The sequence below is a fragment of the Dioscorea cayenensis genome, chromosome 12 (assembly GCF_009730915.1).
Source record: "Dioscorea cayenensis subsp. rotundata cultivar TDr96_F1 chromosome 12, TDr96_F1_v2_PseudoChromosome.rev07_lg8_w22 25.fasta, whole genome shotgun sequence".
Taxonomy (NCBI): Eukaryota; Viridiplantae; Streptophyta; class Magnoliopsida; order Dioscoreales; family Dioscoreaceae; genus Dioscorea; species Dioscorea cayenensis.
Genome location: NC_052482.1, coordinates 16,817,141 through 16,839,746, shown reverse-complemented (window position 1 = coordinate 16,839,746; position 22,606 = coordinate 16,817,141). Strand labels below are relative to the sequence as shown.

The following is a 22,606-nucleotide window of genomic DNA, read 5'->3' as shown; positions in this document are numbered from 1 at the left end:
CCTTCCAAAAGATGGGAAATTACTTCCAGACTTTAACAAACCATTTTTATTTGCTTATGTACCTTTTTTTAAAAAAAATAATTAAAATTTTTTATAAAAGAAAATGAGTGATGTTATATTATGAATAGATTTTCTGAATGCTGAATAAATTTTTTGAATGGCGTGATATTAAATTGCCATACTTATCAACATCCAAATCATTTTTTTATATAAACTTTAAATTCAAACTTTAAAAAAATCTTAATTCTTAAAATTATAAAAAACTATAAAACCATATTTAAATTTTTTTACAAATCTTAATCCCAAATACTATATAATCCTATATCCAAAATTTTTAAAAGTTAAAATTTAAATAATAAATACTAACCCTATAATAAATCGTAAACCCAGTACGGTTTAAGGAGAGAGTTTTACAATTAAAGCGTTTAAATTTAAGATTTAGATGACAATGAGAAAATTTAATTTAAAAAAAAATAAATGAATGATGTGGATATTGACAGGGATGATAACTTACATTCACATCAGTTGGTAAACCTATAAACCTATTCCGTAAAAAATTTCATTATTTTTAAAAAATTCCAAATTATACATTCTCTTCATTCATTTTAAAGAAAAAATAATAATTTATATTTTTATAAAATTTATAAGTTGATCTATATTTTATGACGGTACTAATACTTACCCACTTTATTATGTATAATATGCAAGTAAATTATTGAGCGTTCTTTCCTCTCTTTTAATAACTGACTTAGAGGTCCTTAGGCATTCACAGCTAGGTAGAAGGTCTCTTTGATTTTTTCAATGACTAATAAATCTCTACTCTTACCAATAATTCTTTTTTTAGGTGCAACCTCTTGCAGACATCAAATTAATTTTTTATTTACGGAGTATAAAAAATTCATTTATTCCTTTTTTCCCTAATGTTCCTCCTATTGGTGTTCTCCCTTCTCTTTTTCAAAAATATACTTCTTTTTATTTAATTTTTTTTATACATTACAAGCGCCCCTTATTTAAGGATAAGTCAGAGACATACATATATGAGGAATAAAGTTCAACGCCGACCCACATGTCCTCACTCTTACGTGAACATGGGATTTAAATTTGAAACTTCCCCGAAACAAACACCCAACACAAGAGATCCGGTATCAATTGACTCAAAGGCCGTTGATATATTCTTCTTTATATTATATTTTTTTATGTTTGTATATAAGTATTTTTTTTCTTATTAATATTTTTTTTTAATTTAAAATAAATTGTCTGACTGGTGGTGAGGAAGGAGTATGATTAGTTAATGATAAATATGTGTGGAGTGTAAAGTGTGGAGTGTAAACGGTGTGTTTTAATGCCACCCTATTGGTGACATGGATGCCACATCATCAATGAGCGGAGGCCATATCATTTGAGAAGTGTCAAAATCACCGGCACATCTTACACAAAAATAATACTATTTAAACTGAATAGATAGACCAAATTAATTATCCAAATGACATGGATGCCAAGTTGAAGTTGGCATCCATGTTAGCATTCAAGTCATTCTTTATCCCCTCTCTTTTTTAAAAAAAGATTTAATTTATTTTATATAATTTAAACCTTTAATGTTTTATAATTTTTAAAATTTAGTGATTTATACTAAACTATAAACCTAATACCTTAAAATCTTAAACTCAAATACTATAAAATCTTATACCCAAAATTTTAAAAACCTAAATCCTAAATCCTTAACCCTAAGAAGTAAATCGCAAACTCCTAGAGATTTGCAATTTATAATTTAAGGTTTATGGAAAGGGTTTGCAATTTATTGTTTACACTAAGGTTTAGATAATAGAAAAATATTAAGTTTTTTTTTATTAAAAAAAAAAGAGAAAGAAAGAATAATGTGGATGCTGACATAAATGCCAGCTTGGCATCCACGCCATTCATACTACTAATTCAACCTAAATAACATTATTGCTCATACAAATATAACAATATCATTTCTTTATTTGTTATTTTTTGATTTATTAAAATATTATCATGCCTTTTCCGTAAAATAAAATTAATAAATTATATTTCAGAAACTCGTTTAAATTTGTAAAGCTAATTAAAGTTTACAAGTATCATCATGAATTAACACTTATCATTTCTGAAAATTCTAAATTATTTTCTTGCACTTACTTTTTTTTTTTTAACAAACTTTAATTGGTTATTTAATAATTGAAAATCAAAATATTTTACATTATATTTTCATTAAAATTTAAACCACTGTAACTGAATGTATGTTCATATGGTCATGTGATAAAATGTGGCCCATAACCCATATGTTAAACAATATTGGCCCATTAACTTCATGGCCCAAGTCTCATGTGCATATAATTTTATAGTCTTTTTCAATATATATATATATATATATATATCGTATGTATATACATTTGAAACCAATATTTTTTTGATAAATTAAATATTTTGATAAAGTGAAATTTTTCTGTTTTAGATTGGGTTAAAGAATATGTAAATTATCTTGTTATTTTTCTTATACACAATAATATTTAGATATTATATACAAAATTCAAAAATAAGCTCTCAATTAAAACCATATATATATATACACACACATATGTACACACTCCCTAGGATGAGAACATATGGAGAGATTGATCCTATAATTTATTTATCATAAATTAAATTGGACTTTTTTAAAGTACAATTAAATTTAAGCTTTTTCATAATATATATACACACACACATATATACTAAGAAAAAACAAAGGAATATATTCCCTTGCAATCTGAGAGACATGATGGAGATTTGGGTAGTGCTTATGCTTTTTATTTATACCATGATTTCCACTTCATGAAAATATCTCATGAATAAGATTTCTGAATTAATGCATTGTCTTTGTATGTTATTTGTGTTCTTAGATTCAATCTAAAATATCAATTATTTATTGTTTTATGCTTAATTAATTTAAAAAATTAAGTTGATATTTAGTAAAAATTTTAGGCTTTTTTTTTGTATACCTCTAAAAGTGCAGTTGAAAATTAATATTTTTGTTTAAACCAAAATCGTGTACCTCTCCAACATACAATAAAATATAAACAAATAAATAATTAAACTTCATTGTTAAAATTGAGGAAAGGATGTTTATATATCAAATTTCTAACCCACCTTAAAAAAATCCTCAAAACAATATTGATTTTTTAATTATGATATATTAATAAGTGCTTATGGATTCATAAACATACATATTTAAAAGATAGTAATTATTGAAGAATAATTTCAAATCTTAAGATTGATATGAATACATTATACCGGAGAAATCATGCAATTTTTTCACCACTTTGTAATCCATAAACATATGTTTAGGAGAATAAAGATGGCTCAACAATAGATAAATTTTCATTTTCCATTAATACCAAACTTTTTTTTTTAAACCAATAATAAACCGGTAGTTCTTTAAGATCAAAACATAAAAATTATAAAAACATAAGAACTATATATAAAGTTATAAACATATACAAGTTGATCTACATCAGCTATAAATGTACTAATTAATTTCAATATACAAAATGTTAGAAAAATGAATTCATTCTTCTAGGCAAAGTCACAACTCTAATTTTGTTTTTTCTTATATTTATTTATTTTTAAATTAATGAAAAAAAAAATCACATTTCTATAGTTTGATTTTGAAAAAAATATCTGATAAGTAATTATCATAAGTTGTTATTTGACCAAGGTGATTGTTATTCATAAACTTCCATTGTTTATTTTTTTGATCAGTACAATCCAACCTAATGCACTAAAATTAAAGATTTGAATAAATTATAACTTTAAAAAAAAGGAAAAGAAAAATCAAAGAATTAACACCTTAAACCAAAGCCCCTCAAATTTATAAAGATGAACACAACTGAAAATTCCGGCCAAATTGTGACGATGAGAATATGTCATGATGACAAGATTAATTTCTTCATGTCTCTTTCAAGCTAAAATAAAAATCGTTTAAAAAACAAAATAAAGAAATTTGTTACATAGATACCCTCACAAACAATGATCAAAATATGTACCTTGCAATATATATCACCAAAATTCTTTCATAAATCATTTATTATTATCTTAAGTGATGCTTAATTAAGGGTGGAATAAATTTATTTACGTGAAATAAAAGTTTTCCAATTTGAATTTGTGTTGCTAAAAAAAATTTCAAATTGATTTAAATTGTTTAGGTGCTTATTGTGTGTGTATATATTAATATATATTTAACACAAACACTTTTAGCTTTTTAAAATCTAAAAATGTTTGATTGCCCTCGTTAAATCATGATCTAATTGTTACTATTTATAGAAATGATGTTTAAAGCTACTCTTAATTGATGTGTTTTCTTAAAAAGTATTAGATATTATTAGGTGTTAATAGATATTGTGCACGAATAGACAATGACCATTGGATGCAAATCTAATAATTTTTGACAGGTGTCATTAAATCATGATTTAAATGTTGTTATTTGTAAAAATGATATGCAGATAATACGATTAGGTACTATTAAGCATTATTAGATTATGTGCACAAATAGACATTAGATGTAAATCTAACGGCGGTATATAACATGGCGTGTATATATAAATATATTTATGCATATATTTATTTATTTGTTTGATACTTGCTTGTAGAAATGAGGCACACGAGTGTACCGACGTACAAGTCAATTGAGAATTCATTCTCACCCAAAAAATGTGATTGTCTTTGAGTCAAGATATGTGACCAAAAAGGCTGTTCTCTTGGAAATGTGAATTTTTTTAATAAATGAGCTTGAAAATTAAACTTCTAAAACCCTAGACAATAATGCCATTCAATGGCAACAAAGTCAAACCACTTTGACTCTAATTATTGATTGTCCTTATGAGTACATTATATCAAACAAAAAATAGGTACCATGCGCTGGCATCTTCAAATCATTGATATATTATATATTTCAATGTTATATTGTACATATGTTTAGTGATTTTTGTGTAATTTTTTTCTCAATGAATTTAATGTTAACGCTGATTAATATGACTCAAATGTTAATAGTTTTGTATGAATTTTTTTTATATTCAAAAATGATATGCAAAATAAATTTGTATGTAGTTCTATCAAAATAAAAGTTTGAGTAAATTAATAAAAAAATTTTTGATGAAACAAGTGAAATGTATTATTGATCGATGAATTGTAACTAAAATCAAATTGAGTTACTAGTAAAGAATCAAGACGAAAAAAAATATTTTTTTTTTAAGATTAAGGCTACTAGTTGTTTAATTTAATGCATTCTTATTAGTTTCATATTTAATCCTTATTTATTTATATTCTTTTATTATCTGTGAATTAGAGTTACTAGTTATTATAATCTGCTAACTTATATTTTTTTAAACTATTAATATCTTTTATTTCTTACCTAAGATCTTAATGATGGTGAGATTGTTGAAGCTCCAACAAATCAAACTATATTTGATTCAATTGATAAAATTAAAATTTTAAAAATATATATTACAACCATTTAAAAATAAAAAATCTTAATTAAAATTTCCACCATGAAAAGGCCGTTCACTCGAGGGAAATGACTTAAAATGAAGCAGCAAAAAAAGCTTGTATTTCTCTGAAATGATTAAAAGTTAATTATTATTTTTAATAATTTTGGTGTTCAATTTAGATGAAGCCAAATAAATTCTCAAATAGAAAGAAGCAGTCAACGTCCATGAGTTCCCAAAGTCAAGGCATGCAAACTAAACTTTATGGTTTGCTAATAGTTTGTGAAACACTAGACCTAGATGTCAGTGCCCTTGACTTCAATACCCTTCATGGCTTCATGTCTTCTAGATAGTGCCCTTTTGCATGGAAAAGAAGCCAACCATTCCACCTCACAATGGGTCCACAAAGAGGACATTTTCAATTGCAAACTATCAAATGATCCATTGGAACCAAATTACCAATAAAATTTTTTATAATTAGTGAGAGTTTAAATTTTAGGTGAAGGTATATTTCTGAGAGTGTAAATAGTGGTTATGTACGGATAATTTCAAAGACTCATGCATGCAGAACCTCGCTCTCACTGGCTTCACCGAAAATTTCGTGATGCCTGCTTTTCTTAGCTTCAGACGGACTTTATTTCGGAGGAAAAAAAGGGACATTCTCAATTGACTTCCTTGCTTTTAATATTTCTTCTAGAGATGGACAAAAAGGTATTTGCATGATTTTGAGTTATTTATTTATTTATTTTTATTTGGCCTTGTTGAGAAAATTGTGCTATATGATCTTCTTAAGTCATACAACCTTCCATAAACAAATTATTGCGGGGGAAGTTGTGAAGTTGTTTTTGCATTTGAATATGTGTGTTAGACAATGATATATTAATGCAAAATAGTGAGTATAATAATAATTGAAAATAAAGTTGATGTGAAAGATGATATTGGGTTTGAATTTCATTTTGAGATTTGAGAAATTAGATCATTTTCATTTTGAGATTGAGAAATTAGATCATTTTTGTTTGGTTGAAATTGAGTCTATTTTGAAAAAAATTATTAGGAAAAATTTAATTTAAATATGTAAACATTAATAAGAGAAATAGTTGTCTATGTATTAATAAGTAAGTGATCGATATGTATATATAAACAACATATATATTTTAGTTGAATACGTATTTAAATTTCTTTCATTGCTCCAACCAATTCAAATTATTCTCACTGTTTTAGTAGTAATGCTTTCAATTATCTCTTGATGGGTTTAATCTTGGTATTTTAATATAAACCAAGAAATAAAGCAAAATATAACCAAAATAGCATCCAAGTGCCTTATATCAATATTAAATTTTATATCTATTTTATTCTCTAATTTTACAAGGAAGAGAATAAGTACTACTAACATCACCAATAATAAATAAATAAATAGTTCTTGCAAAAAAAATTTGCTTATTTCCAAATTTCTCTTTTATTCACATATATTTGAGAGTATAATTCTTTATTTTTTTTTTTACTTTTCATTTTTAAAGTCAATGCCGAACATCAAAGTCTCACCAATAATAAATAAATAATTCTTGCAAAAATAAAATAAAAAAATAAAAAATTGCTTATTTCCAAATTTCTCCATTATTCACATATATTTGAGAATATAATTCTTTTTTTTTTTTTATAAAGTCAATGCCAAACATCAAAGTCTTACAAATCTTTCTTTTGAAAAAGAAATCATTATATATTATTTTAAAAGGAATGGAAATAAAGAGCAAGGCATTAATTAGGTATTGTGTCCATTTTTCTTTGGCTCATTGTATGTTATTAGTAAACCATCGACCCCCAGAGCACATAGTATCTTATCCCTAGTATTTTTTTACTTTTGTTAATTAATAATCTCAAGTTTTATATATATATATATATATATGATAAAATATGAGTAGGTGTAAAATTACTATTTTACTATAAATGTGCCTTCACTCTACGTGAGCTAAAATTCTAACTGTCATGCTCAACAAAATATAAACACTTGACATAAGAGATCCGGTGCCAATAGATCAAGAGGTTATAAACACATATACTTATATCAAATAAATAAATCTCGAACTCTTTTTCAAATTTGCAAGTTCATAAGCATATATGCCATTTTTGCACTTTAGGTTAGAAGTCATACTTTAATGTCACAACCTTTCAATCCTTTAGGATAAAGCTTTCATTAGCCTTTACATGACTCTTTAATCTTTGTGATAAGGTTATAAATTGATTGATGGGAAATAAATTGCTATAAAATAAAGTACAATATATTCTTTATTTCATCAATTTTTCCCTTTCATTTCTTCTCAATATTATTTTGGTTTTCTAAAGTAAATCTAACATGGACTACTCTTTATTATATCCTCATAGGTCCAAAACCAACATTGACTAAGCTATATCATAATGGAAATACAGTAATGATACCACTAGGCAAGAGACATTTAGTTGTCATGTTTGCTAAAATGTCAAAATCATACTAGTTAGACGCAACAATGCATCTAGAGTTTTTTTTTTTTATTGGGTCAAGTCATTTTTGTTCACATGATTATTTTCTATTATTCTAACAAAAAGCAATCTCACTAAGTATTAAAGCAAAACAATAAAATTATAATAATTTTATGTCACACTATGGATGGATTATTTTTAAATACTTAAATTTATCATATTATGAGGAACTTTAATTACAGTTTTGATTAGTGACAGTGAAGGGCAATAAAAAAAGAGGCACTCACAGGTGTTGTGAGATCATTGATCCCTTTACACTCAAGATGATAAGGTTTGTGGGACCTAATGTTGCCCTAAAGAGAGATTCCCACTATAATCTTTGTTTCTTCTTGCTTTCCAACTTGTGTCCATTAATTTAATATATGCTTTGTATTTGCCTATAGACATAATTCAAATACTAAAAAAGTGATTAAGAAAGATTCCTTGTTTTAACATTTTATATCTTCACATTAAATGTTGATATTATTTCTTTTTTTTTTTTCTTTAATCATAAAAATAAATCTTAATTCCTTGTATATATTTCTAAAAAAACTTAATCAATTTAAAAATCGCAACAATTTTTTTTAAGAGGTGCAAAACATAAATATTAATAGAATTTTATTTATTCACGTCTCTTTGTCTTTAAATTATTGGGGTTGATGTATGGTATGCAAACAATATGAATTCATTAATGACTCTAATAATAAGAAATTATAACTATATAAAGATTTATTTTTTAATTATTTTTCTCTGTATTAGAAATAAATGCATTGTCATTCCAAAAAAATTATTGATTAATTTTGTAGGGAAAAAGTTCTTTTATGAGTAATCACTTAGTAAAAATAAAAATAATTCTATTGTTGTTTAATCTATGCGTTTAATTATCATTCCCATGTGTAAACCATTGCCATAAAAATAACATATCAAATTGTTGAATGTTAAATATTTTATGTACTTTTAAAATAATTTTATCTATAATATGTATATATAAATTCAAATAATATTAAAATTCCCAAATTTTATTTTTCAAAAAACAAGCAAAAGACACGAAGTAGTGTTAATAATAATGGTGATACATCACCACAAATAATTCTGTCAGAAGAATTTTTTTTAAAAAATTAAATATTTTTTTTAAATATTTTTGATTTTTTTTTACAAAGGTGCAAGTGTACAAAAGTACATTAATTATGATGCCTTAATGACTTTTTAAAGATTGATCATACGAGGTGAGCTAATATGTGGGGTGATAAAAATCTGTTATATACATCCAACATGATATATCACATATCATAACTTTACAATAATAAATTTTTTGCCAAAAAACTTGAAAAAAAGAGAATAAGATTTCTTCCACAGAAGATCTATACTAGGACCAGTAAATAGTTTTACTATAGTATGCAAACACAGGGTTTTAACCCCCATTTGCCCATACACTGCCAAGTAATTTATCACTACACTGAGCAAGTGGCGGCAATGATAAAATTAAATATGTTTTACCTTGTGTTTTATTCAGGGATGGAACAAAGACTTATTGGTAGGAGGGGCTGAGGGAAAAATATCAAAGAAAATTTATTCAATATAACAAATGTTTACAATACAAAAAATAGTGTGACAATGTAATATTTGATTAAAATAACTTATTTTATTATGCATTTTGCTATGTAGATATAATATTTTTTTTACACATTTTGTTTTGTTGACTTAACACTAAACCTTATTTAATTATACATATATACATGGTGATATATACTAATGTGTAATGTTTGATATTCTCAATATTACATCTCAATAATCTCATTAAGGCATTTAATCAAACACGTTGTAGTCATATCACAAAAATTTACCAATCATGTTCTATATTTTTCACCCAAAAATTTTATACATTCATTCTAGTTTACATTAAAAAGCAATATATGATCCATTAAAGAAAAAAAATACTAATATACTCACTATTATCTCTAACCAATGTACAGAATTGCAATGATGCCAATTCAAAAAATTTTTAGAATTTAGTTTAAATCTGCTAACTGCCTTATCTCCTTAGTCCATAAAACATAATCTTGCTGGACCACAAGTCTCACACACAACACAAGTCCACCAATTCTAATTTCTAAACATAATTGATTTAAATATGTGGTTGGATCCCAATGTAATCGGTAGAGATCACAAAGCATTAAAAACAATCCAATCCAATGCCACATGGATTTCAAATTCTCATTTTCGAGTTTTTCTTCCCTAACAAGCATACTTTAAGGAGAGGAGATAAAGAGTCGTTTTGAGAGCTTGACCCTTCAGCCTTGGGGATGAAAGAGTTACAATTACAGGCAAAGAAACTATGGGCGATCGTGAATGGCAAGAGGGGCTGATTTGGGGTCAAAATAACGGGATTGTCAGAACCAGGGGGTTGAAGCTCCTGCTAGTCCCCTTGGTTCCGTCCTTGATTTTATTTATTTATTCATTCATTTATTTAATTTTGTTTACTTATTTAATAAAAAAAACCGCGGAACCGCGTGGGTCAAACAAAGTTCAAATTGTTGACCGAACAATATCTCTCAACCCTCTGATTCTTCAGAGCCAAGTTTACAACATACCCCCTTGGTTTCCACAAAATTCAACCCTCGGTTTTGGAGATGCATATTTCCTAAACTACCCTTCTTTTCCCAACTTATTTACAATCTCCCATCTTTTTCCTACCTCATCATCAAAGCTTCACCAATCCTTATTATTTTGCTTTCTTGTAGCTATCATCATTTATTTTTTTAGTTTCTTTTGCACAAAACCCCCTAAATGAGTTTTTAATTAGGCCTACATATTTTTTTCCTAGGACCAGGATTTTCAAATTGTAAGATCATGACAAAATGAGAAAATGCACAAGAATGGGACAAAACTAAAATCATGACATAATTTATAAAAAAATTCATATTGCATGGCATATTATATATTCTATGCCTAAATATCATGTTTATACCATAGCATTATTTTAAGTTTCTTTTTATGTTTTTACTGTAATAAATAGGTTAGGTGTATTTAATAAATTAATAAAATAAAAAACTTTGACTTTTGAATCTAAATCTGATTAAGTTAGTTTTACATAAGCACAAGCTTAATTAATCATAAAAATAATAAATAACAATGCTAATCAGATAAATAATTGGCTTATTGATAGTCAATTTGACAAAGTTAGCTTAGTGATATAATTAATGAAAATTAAAGGTGGTTTACTTTCAAAGTCATAATAAGGAGTGTTGTTGAATCAAAGGGTAGTTATGTCATTTCCTTTCAAATTAATATTTTTTTAAGAGTAAAAAATGGTGGGGGAATCTTGTCCAATATGATGTGAGATGACATCATGTGTAGAACTAGTGGCATTTGTGTAATTCGAGTGTAAGACCAAGGGCAATATAATGTCAGGCCCAAGCTCTTAACCTTCAAAGGTTGAGGAAGAGGAGTAGTACTCCTCCTTTTCCTAAGGCTCTATTACTTGAGATCCAAACAGAGGTATGTTTAGCTGGAGTTTTGATCCTCAAGTTGTTATCTTGATTCTTCTCTTTTTCTCTATTGTGGTTTTTGGTTCACTGGAATTGGTGTTTGTTGCTGAATGATATAGGATTGCTTCAAGGTTACAGTTTCTTCTGTTCTTGTCATTTTTTTTTTTAATAAAAAAGTTTTCTTGCTTTGTGTTTTTGGGTAAATTTGGAGAATAGTTTGTGAAATTGTTGTCAAAATTTGAGCTTTTCTTAGGAGTTGTTTGTGTTTCTTGTTTTTTTTGCTTTTGTCCCTTGAACAAAGAGTTTGGAGTGGCAATTAGGGTTTATAAATTTATGGTTTGCTTGTTTTTGTTAAATTTTTTGAATATTTTTGGTGTGTGCTTTACTTTTCATGATTGTAAAGATGTGTGTGTGTGTGTGTTTCTTTTGATAGATTCCTTGGTATAGGTATGGCAAGTTGTTTTCACAACCCTTTCTTGTAAGAAAAGAAGGTATTTGTTTGATAGGGTCATGTTCTTTTCAGGAAGTAGGATGAGTTGATTTTGCTTTGTCTTTTGTCTTTCCTTCAATTTTGGTCTGTGATACCAAGCAGCTTTATATTGAAGTTCATGGTGTCTTTGAATATTAAGTAAATATGTGTTCAGACGAATTAGATTTGGCTAAGATGTGTAGGTTGTCACCGTCCTCTTGAAGGTTAAATAAAACCTTACATATGTGGTTTTGAAAAGGATCTTGTCAGTTGAAGTAACATGTGGTTCTCGTACATTCATGTTTCATTGTTATCTGTCTCTGTTTAGAATCTCAATCTCATCTTAAAATCCTTGCGATTAAATAAAACCAATGTAAGTGTCAAATCCTTACATATGTTGAAAGTTTATTCTTATTGCATCCTTGATGTTGATTTTTGGAAAGAAAAGATGTGGATCTACCAGCTTTATGTGAGATTGGCATGATGTTAGACTTTTAGTTGCATGAATTGCAGACATTTCCTCATCTTTTCTAGCATTACTTACATTGGATTGCTTGTTATGCTCACTAGAGCATAAAACTCTGCTCATAATGTCAGAAAAACTCTGCAATTTATTTAACCAAAGTATAACTTGTATTCATTACTAATTCGTGCTCTGTATGAAGATTAGTATGATAATATTTGTTACTAATTCATGCACCAGTTCTAAATGTGCTACAGATGGAGTATTTTTCCATAACTGAATTATAACTAGTATTCATTCAAGAAAGAAATCTGGAATTCCCACTGATGCCATTGCTCATCTAATCTTATTGTTTTGCTGCTTCTTCATCCTGCACACAATATCTCTTGCAGATTGAAGAATACACTCCTGTCTGAAGTTATGAACATATTCAAAAGAAGAAGCTAGAAGGCAATTGTATTCTCTGCGGCAAGAATTTACTGGTTGAGAACAGGAAAGAGACCAGAAGATTTAGTTTGTTGTCAATAATCTTGCTATTCATGGGAGCTTGACATGATAGCATCTCATATAAAGCACTCAGCTGGTTATAAATCTATGCAAGCATCAGACAAGCACAAAAACTTGAAAAAGCCTCAGCAATCATACTATCAGCAAAACTCAATGTCTTTGAGAGAAGTACACTCCCAGTTGCTTCCTCCAAACTACCAATCCTTGCGGAACAGTTACTCCGGTGATTGCTCGCAATTAAAAAGCACTGTCCCTCAGACATCTCATGAGCAGTACTGCACATTAGAGTCCTTTACATCTGCAGGCTATACAGTTCATACCTCTCCATCGACTCTTAGTTACTCTCCGTCCACTGAGAGCCCTGTATCACAGCAAGATTGCCTATCAGACAACTACGGATCTCCGATAAGTGTTTCATGTATAACCGAAGATCCGATTGATCTAAAACACAAACTGAGGCAACTAGAAAATGTGATGCTGGGGCCTGGCTCGGATATAATCGATAGCTTTGAGGGCACGTTCAATTCTCAGCTTATATTGGAGCCTGAGAAGTGGAAGCAGATACTGGAAATTCCCCGAGGAGATCTGAGACAGGGGCTTATCGCTTGTGCAAGAGCTTTAGCAGAGAATGATATGCCGGTGGCCGACTGGCTGATGACAGAATTAAGGCCAATGGTATCGGTTTCTGGCGAGCCACTACAGAGGTTGGGTGCTTACTTGTTGGAGGGCCTTGTCGCAAGGTTGGCCTCATCTGGCAGCTCAATCTACAAAGCATTGAAGTGCAAAGAACCTGCAAGCTCCGAACTGCTTTCTTACATGCACATTCTTTATGAAGTCTGTCCTTTCTTCAAGTTCGGTTACATGTCTGCAAATGGTGCCATTGCTGAGGCTGTCAAGGGTGAAGAAAGAGTCCACATTATTGATTTCCAGATTGCAATGGGTAGCCAATGGGTGACACTAATCCAAGCTCTTGCTGCAAGACCTGGTGGCCCTCCTTGTTTGAGGATTACCGGAGTCGATGACCCTGTATCAGCTTATGCCAGGGGAGGTGGTTTGCACCTTGTTGGAAAGAGGTTATCTCGGCTAGCAGAGTCATGCAATGTACCATTTGAGTTCAATGCTGCTGCAATATCTGGTTGTGAGGTAGAGCTCAACAATCTTGAAATCCGGTCAGGTGAGGCACTGGCCGTGAACTTCCCGTTCCAGTTGCACCACATGCCGGACGAGAGCGTGAGCACGGAGAATCACCGTGACCGGCTTCTTCGTCTTGTCAAGAGCCTTTCTCCAAAGGTGGTGACTCTGGTAGAGCAAGAATCCAACACTAACACAGCTCCATTCTTCCCACGCTTTGTAGAGACTCTTGACTACTACACTGCCATCTTCGAATCGATCGATGTAGCTCTTCCAAGGGAGAACAATGAGCGATCTTGCGTGTGTGTGGAGCCAACACTGCTGTGCGAGAGCTATAGCAGTTGACCATTGCATTGTGTGAAGGTGCAGAACGAGTTGAGCGACATGAACTTCTTGGCAAATGGAAGTCCCGATTCACCATGGCAGGGTTCACCCCTTATCCATTGAGTCCATTGGTGAATGCCACCAGCTGTAAGCTACTGCTTGAGGTGTCTACTGTGAGAAACTATAGGCTTGTAAGAAGACGGCCGTTGCCTGCAATCTTGGTTGCAAGAACAGAGCCTGAGGAGTGTCTTGTGCTTGCGATGGAGATGCTGTGTCCTCACTAGTTTCAGGCTGTGCCACAGTGAATTCTGGAATCCCTTCCTTGATTGCTGTATTGTGCGAGTAGTCAATACATATATAAGGCAATAAGTATAGTAGGCATATATGTATATGCTTTTGCATCTCTCGTAGTTTACTAAAAATGATTAAAAAGTAGAGAGAACTCTTAATCTTGGTTTGATTGTAACTACTTTAGCTGAAGAATCTGAAGTTGTAAACTTGTAAAGCTGAAAGCTTGAGATGCATCATGCATACATTGTCAGTGTAATCTAATTTCTGCTAATAATCTAGTCCCATTAATTTATGGTTTCTGTATTTGGTCTTTCTGTATGTTTATGAGAATATTTTTATTCTTTATGATTTATGATTTATAGATTGAATGCCATGATAAAGTTTCCTCATTCCTGTAGATATGATGATGTGGCTACATATAGAAGTCAAATGCTTTGAATTGAAAAGGTCTCATGCTTCTGGGAATCTGAATGTGAAGTGAAAGATCTTTTGTTAGACTTGAGAAGAAGCACTTAAGCTTAGTGTTTGATATTAGAGGATTATTTTAAATTGTACAATTTTATTCTTTAATTTGAATGTTGATTGAGTTAAAAAATAATCAAATATTAACCGATCAAAGATTTTGAAGTTGTTTGTCATAAACTGTTATCATATATATGCTAACATAACAATATTGTTTGGGATGATAATATATGAATAGTTTGTGCATAATGATTATTATTTCATCCAAATATAGTACGACGGATTCATTAAATTTAGTGATTTAAAATAATCTTGTCTAAAGACTAATCTAGTCATTTAAAATTTCCTTAATTACTTCATAACTTGAAACTTAGATCTCTATTGGATCAATTAAATTATTCAACTTGTCTCTACTCTCTATCATGCATTCTTTGTTTATTGCTTGAAAGTCAAGCCACAATGATTATCATTATCTTGCTAAGTTATCTTCTAATGATTATGTTGCATTTTTTAAGCACTAATTTCTTCTTATTCATCACTAACCAACATCATTCCCTAATTTACATATGTATTAAAATTGTTGTACATTGCCTTTTTTTTTTAATTTTATAATAAGTCACAGTTAAAAAAGCTAAACATCTTATAAATAATTTATTTCAGGATTGAAAGTCTATGATCAAAAGACCATTTTTATTATTAGTAAATCATCGACAAGAGCTGTTTTCCGAGTTTGCCAACTCGGTAATTCTTGTACATAAAACAACTATTTTAATCCAGAAACAATTACAACAGTTGATAATTGATTAATATACAGCTAACACTGAGGCCAATATAATCTTGTTTTTCAACATACAAGACAAGACTTTCCAAAAACATGATTCCTGCTGTTGATTTTGCAGTAGCTAACAAACCATCCATCAGCAGAAATCATGAGGAAAAATTATGTTACAATTATACAACTTGCAAGTAACAACACTGATTTGTGCTTAACTCTAATGGAAACCAGTTGAATCACCAAAGACGAACTTTTTATGGACCCATAACTAGATTTCCTGGGTTCGGGAAATACTGGTTTGCCGCATGGTTGATAGCTGGGGTATTGAAAGTGAAACCTTCCTCCTTGTCTTCTCTAGACCGATACAAGTTATGACTTGAGCTTCCATACAACATCGGCATTGGAGTTGCTTGAGCCACTGATTTGTTGTAATCTGACATGGTGAGATGCATTTGATTCTGGGTTTGTTGGGTATCTGGTGCATGGAGTTTCTCATTGGATGAGTTCTGTCTTGGACTGATGCCAACACCGAGGTCAAGGCTTAATGTGTCTGCTTCATCAGATTGGTTGTAGTGATGGGAGATGGACCTCATGTCACAGGTTCTTAATATTCCGTTCAAAGAAACGGTCATGTGACTGTTCAGAGTGTTCATGCCGGCTCCAATCAGGGGCGGGGCAGTAGTTTCATGGCAGCTATTCCTTGATGCAGGTACATCATGGTTGTGTTTACCCTCGTATGTGGTTATGACTGCTTTAGGATCATGCGAGGCTCTTTTCAACGCCATGTTTCCTTTACAGGCACCCGGTGATGGTGCGGCACTTGTGGTAACTCCTGCCAGTGAGACTAGGTTTCGCTCATCTACTCTCATTCTGCCTCAGCATTTGCAAAAGTTGTTTCAAAAGCTACTGTAAATAACTTAATGCAGTAATGTAGGCTAAGATTCTCAGCATCATGATCACACCAAAAGAGTTAAAATTGCTTTTATGGACCTTCCAACTCATCCAGCTGCATCTCTAAAGTTCAAGTGGACACTAACAAAATCTGCAAAGTTACAGCAACTAATCACTTTCATCTCCAGTATAAATCTAACATTTGAGGAAAGGCAAGAAGTATATCTTTCGGAGAAGAAAAGTACAAGTTTGTTTAGGAAGTGTGCTGCCTGGTCAGATAGCATTAAATGGAAGAAGAGTGAGGTACTTAATTCTAAAAGTCAAAGCACAATTCTAGTAGCTGAGGAAGACACATACGTGATTAGTTCCCTTTCTACCACTTTCTGCCTTCCATGCTACGCCCACCTGTAAACGTCATCTAGATATCAACTCTACTCTTTACTGTTTGCACGACTCACCGCGTGGTCTCACGCGTTTAACTTTACCAACTTGTGTTGCATCAATAATACCCATGTCTTTCTTCCTGAAGATGATAATAAGAGAGAAAACATTAATTCATATTCTGGCAGGCAGCTCTAAAGGCGCCTGTTACAGTATAATGGGTGGAATTCTCTTCTTCTCACCATCACCTGCTTTAGATTCACCGGATCATCGCCATCAACACCATCTTCGCCGACATGGCTTGGACGAGCACCACCAATTTCTGCATCTTCATCGCTTACTGAGAGACGGGAGAGCTCGCGTCCATTAGTACATCGTGCAGCCGATAAGTATATGTTGTCCGTGCAGCATTTGGCAACACTGTTTCTCATATATTGGAAAGAATGATAAAGATATGACTAAGTTATGAATGAACAAGTATACATAGATAATTTATTCAATGGTGCAAATGCAGTGGAAGAATACCATACCTTCATCATTCACCAAAGAAGAGAATCCATCAGTTTTTTCTTCTCCTTGGTTTAAGAGAACTGAACCAATGGCTACTCTACGATTAGGCTGAGGTTTAGGATGATCATGATGACCTTTATAGACAACTTCTGTAATCTGTCCATCATGAGAGCGCTCTAATTGCTTCTTCATTTGACAGTTAGGATGTGTGCACTTGTAATAGCTCCTGGGAAATTCACTTCCTTTAACATGTTTTTGACCGTATTTTCGCCTGTTATATCCATCATCAGATAGCTTATCTGCTAAAGCTGAGGGCATGAGACCTGCAGTGCCATCTGTGCTGTAAAGGCACCAACTCTAAACTATCTGAATCCCTCAGCCTCTGGGTGCTGGCAGTACTGACGGCTTTTCCTGCAGATGATACGTTCACTGCTACTGCACTGCTCTATAGATGGACCTGGACCTGTCACATTATGTCTATTCAAGAGAAAGCTGTATTCTCAGCTTTCACACCCTATGAAAATTGGGAGCCTGACCTACTGCTGTGGAGTAGGGGTGACCTTTGATGCTCATCGCGTTTCATGCTGTTGCGTCAAACGCAGAACTCCTGCGAAGAATGTCCACACCAATAGATGTCCTGGCACATAAGCAATACATTCAGGGCCAATGCTGCATTGAATACAGCATGCATGCAGAAAAGGAAGCATCCTGAATGATAAGCAAAATCAAAGCGAGATTGAGCTCAAGGCTCACAAAAGAATGTCTTTAGGCAATTGTTAAATGCTCCAAACCATTAACCAAATTGAAACATTTTTAACAATATGGCTAAGTATTTGGCTCTAGCGAGGATGGCTATAGAAAACCTATTTCACATACCACATGCAGAAAACAGATACATTGGTTCATGGATTAGGATTTGCCTATGCTATAAATAAAGAGATCCCAGGCAAGCAGGATTCAGAAAATCAAATAGTTTCTAAAGTGGCTTAACCCATTAAACTAATAAGTGAATATTGCATGGAAATGGGTGCGGGAGTTATATCTAGACATGTTTTGGGTGTCTTGAATTATACGAGTGCACCGTAAACATTATATTGTATTCTACTTTTTTGATAAGTTTGTGACATATATTCAGCTCAAAATGAATAGAACATCCTCCTAATCTACTGTTTCTATATCCTTAACTTTCTGGCATTTCCAAGCATTCTCCTCATTTTCTTTTCAGTAATATTAGTTCCCATGTATAAACTCCTAATCAGAAGATAATATCATTATTGTTGATCGAACCAAATAATAAGGTTGCTACCAAGTCAAAACTGTTAAAAAAAAAAAATGCTATTTTTGTATCATGCATTAAAAGTGGGGACAATATGCTAAATAAAGATCAATGGGTACACATAATTATCAAAAAGTTAGTGGTAAGAGATAAATAATTATAATCTCTGGGTTTATATGTAAAAGATAAAATAAATTTGTATCTAAAGACTATTATTATGTACAACACCGGAATAGTGTCTTCAATTTTTGAGCTTCACAGTTGATGCAACCTCAAGAATTTGAAAATCATAACCCTTACTTAGGGAGTGAAAAATGAGATCATTTCTGCAACCCTTTGGCCAATCAGCATCTATTATCAAAGGAATGTAGAGTGCTACTATATCATTTTTCTCTAAGTATTATACAAGATAAAAGAGAATTACCGATGGTGCCAAACAGGAAAGGTTTGATCTGGTATTGGGTCTGAATTCAAAACTTCCAAAGTGTCCGTCACCTTCAGATTTATCCCTTGGAGATGATAACATAGCAGAATTAGCAGGACCCCTTATGATAGAAGGCATGAAGAAAGTCCCTGTGGTTGGAGAAGGCTCTGCCTGTTCACAAAAGGGATCAGAAACTTCAGAAAGTTAATCCTGGCCAAAAGGGCATTGAAAGAAACCAGGACTCAATAGGGCGACGATGCAGCAAAAGACTTCATGATCTCTATATTATCAGGGTACATCACAACTAGCGATAAGAGCAAGAAGAAAGCTGCCTAGTTAGAGCAGTTACAATAATATAACTTGTGAAGAATATAAACAGTTGGATAATACTAAGGACAAACCACCATACCAGCCTAACTATTGCCTTACACTGCAAAATTTACACTGAAGAAATCTCAATGAGTGGATCTCATGCTTCCAAACTAGCCATCACGCCTACCATCAGTATAGAATTTCTGAATCTAGAAAGTAAGAATTGCAGATGAGCTAGGCATGCACACTGTACGCCACGTCGTCAGCGACACCATTAGAATATGACACACAGCTAAACTGGCCAGGAGAATCACTTGAGCTCACAATGTCGATCTGAAAAACAAACAAAATCACTTAAATAAGAATAATGTTGAGCTCTTTACCTGTTTATAGTTTTAATCTCCATATCTTGATCTTATTTGGAAAGTTCTTTGCACGTGGCATGACGTCCTTAACAAATTGCTACAAATGCTTAAAACCCAGTCAGAAAGGCATAAATCTTCATGATTATTACCCACCAAACTCTCAAGGAAGAGAAACACAGCACCAGTTCTTCTCTCTAAACTACTCGTAGAAAACAAGCCTCCACGATTCACCGAATAAACCAGCATTCCAACCATAGAAACAACAAAACCTCTCTAAACGCACCGTGTAGCTTCTCCCAAATGTCATAACAAGATAGGCCACTGAAGAATAAGGTAAGAACCCACAAAGAAAAAGGCATCGTGGACATGCCTTTCAATCAAAACAAAATAAAACAAAATGGAAGGTTTACAAAGGAAGGCATATTCGGACAGTTCAATAGGTAGGTTTTAGTGAAACTCGCAATCATATTTGTCTCAATAAAGTTCAGACCTGAAATGAGTAAAGTAGGCAATGGAATCTCATTACCAGCCATAGCTAAGCCAATCCACCAAATTGTTCAATACAAAAATCACAAACCTAAACTTTTTCAAGCACTCAAAAAGAAATCTATACGCAAATGATCATTCCTTATACAAAGCAAATAGAAAATACGCCTAAACCCCGTGCACTATCCATCAAAATTCAAGCTTTAAATTGTAAAACAGTTACATTTAGCAACTTTAACTCCCCACTTGCAATAACCTAACATCAAGTAGAAGCACAAAGAATCAGTATTTCACCAACGTATCACATTGCACAGACTCCAAATCAAGAGAAAATACACAAATCTATAAACACTTAGCTAAACATTGCAAAAAGCATCTCAAGAGACGATTAAACCGTGAAACAAGAACACAGGAAAGGATCATAATTAGCGAGTAGACAAAACCCCAACCTTCATGTTGGTGAGTAGAACCGGGGACTCGAGGAGCGCGGAGGGGCTGAAGCCAGACGGGATGGTGAGGCGAAGGGACCGCGAGATCGGGAGCTGCGCCGGAGACATGGACTTGTATTTCGCCCCTCCAACACCAGAACCAGCTGGAACCCTAGGATCAAGATGGCCTTCCCTCCTCGTCTGGTCCTCCATCAAAGGGGCACCATTTCCGGTGCCGAAACCGTCGAATCGCAGCTCCTGTGACGAGGAGATTCGATTGCGGAGCTCCATCGGAGGGATCTCCGGCGCTGGAGGCGAGATCTTCGATCATTTGGGGAGAGAGCGAGGGAGGAGTGGAGTGGGAGGAGGGTGGAAGTTGAGGGCGCTCGGCCTTTGCATCGTCTGAAGATGCTTAGAATAGCGCTCTGACTGTGTACCATGATATTATTTTCATCTTTCCTAGAATTTATATATATATATATATAGCCATTACGTCCCCAGACTTTGAAATCTGGGATACGTCCATACATGACGGACATCGGCTCATTTCTTGTCATTACTGAACGTAGGAGCCGCTGCTCTCTGCTACGTCGTAGATCCAAACGCAGCTTTTGATTTAAAACGTCCCTGAGATTTCCAAATCTGTACTTACTTGTAATGATGTGCGTTTATATATATATACTTTATCTTTAGTATTCGTATCTTGTAATCTATAATTTTTTATTTATTTATCATTTTTTAACACTAAAAAGCACTCTTATGTTAGAATTAAATATAAAATAAAAATAAAAAATATATAGAATTAAATATAAAATTTTACAAAATTTTATAAAATAATTAAATTTTTGGTATATAGATTTGAGTTAATCCATCAGTTATGATAAAGATAATCAAATTACGAATTTTGGATAAATTTTTTGTCATTTCTTTATTTTTAAATGAGTCAATGGTTGATGCGTGAGGTGTTGATTTTGGTCCTAAATTATGGAAATAATTGTTCATTTTTGGTCTTTTAAAAACACATATTTTTATATTAGCATTTGAACAAGCTATTACACAATAGCTAGTAAATATTTTTATAAAATAATATATCACTGTTGTTTTTTAAAGACCAAATGTAAATATTGAGTATATTTTAAAGAGTCAACTTGTTGCTTGTATCCATCTTGATATTTGTCCATATTTAATATATAGATATATATTTTAAAAATCAATTATTTATTATTAAAAAATTTTAGCCAAACTATGTGGGACAAGTCGTAGTACTTTTATGAAATATAAAATATTAGATATTTTTCATGTGATTATAATGCATATGATTTTATTAGTGGTAATCACGGTAAAAATTGACTGTAAATATCAATAAAAGCACAAAATTTACACGGTGCAGGTCTTAAAAGTGCAATTCAGATACTTTGAAGGGCATATAATAAAAAGCCAAAAACTATGGGTGTGTGCCCACACCAATTACAAAAATCCAAGGACTAAATCATAAATACAAGCTACATCATCTTCGTGACTCACGTGCCACAAGGGTCCTAAAATTTTCAAGGCAAAAACCCACAGTGCAATTCGGATATTTTCCAGGGTATATGGGAAAAAAAACAATAAATAATTTCTTCTAACTAATGAAAACCCAAGGACTAAAACGCA

The 22,606-nt window shown here is 31.9% G+C and overlaps 2 protein-coding genes across 2 annotated transcripts; one reads left to right on the top strand and one right to left on the bottom strand.

Annotated features, from left to right (window-relative positions):
- The first annotated feature begins 11,459 nt into the window (after nt 1–11,459).
- On the top strand, nt 11,460–14,636 carry LOC120273220 (scarecrow-like protein 21). The gene is made up of 3 exons (XM_039279851.1): nt 11,460–11,589; nt 12,783–14,332; nt 14,392–14,636. The coding sequence occupies exons 2-3, from the start codon at nt 12,943–12,945 to the stop codon at nt 14,634–14,636; spliced, it is 1,635 nt and encodes a 544-aa protein (XP_039135785.1). The 5' UTR covers nt 11,460–11,589; nt 12,783–12,942.
- A 1,161-nt stretch (nt 14,637–15,797) lies between these two features.
- Nucleotides 15,798–21,321, bottom strand: LOC120273219 (WRKY transcription factor SUSIBA2-like). The gene is given in 8 exon segments (XM_039279850.1): nt 15,798–16,662; nt 16,664–16,712; nt 17,281–17,294; nt 17,395–17,610; nt 17,678–17,933; nt 17,986–18,107; nt 19,345–19,533; nt 20,975–21,321. Coding segments are annotated over 8 exon segments (1,644 nt in total). The 5' UTR covers nt 21,245–21,321; the 3' UTR covers nt 15,798–16,134.
- Nucleotides 21,322–22,606: the final 1,285 nt, after the last annotated feature.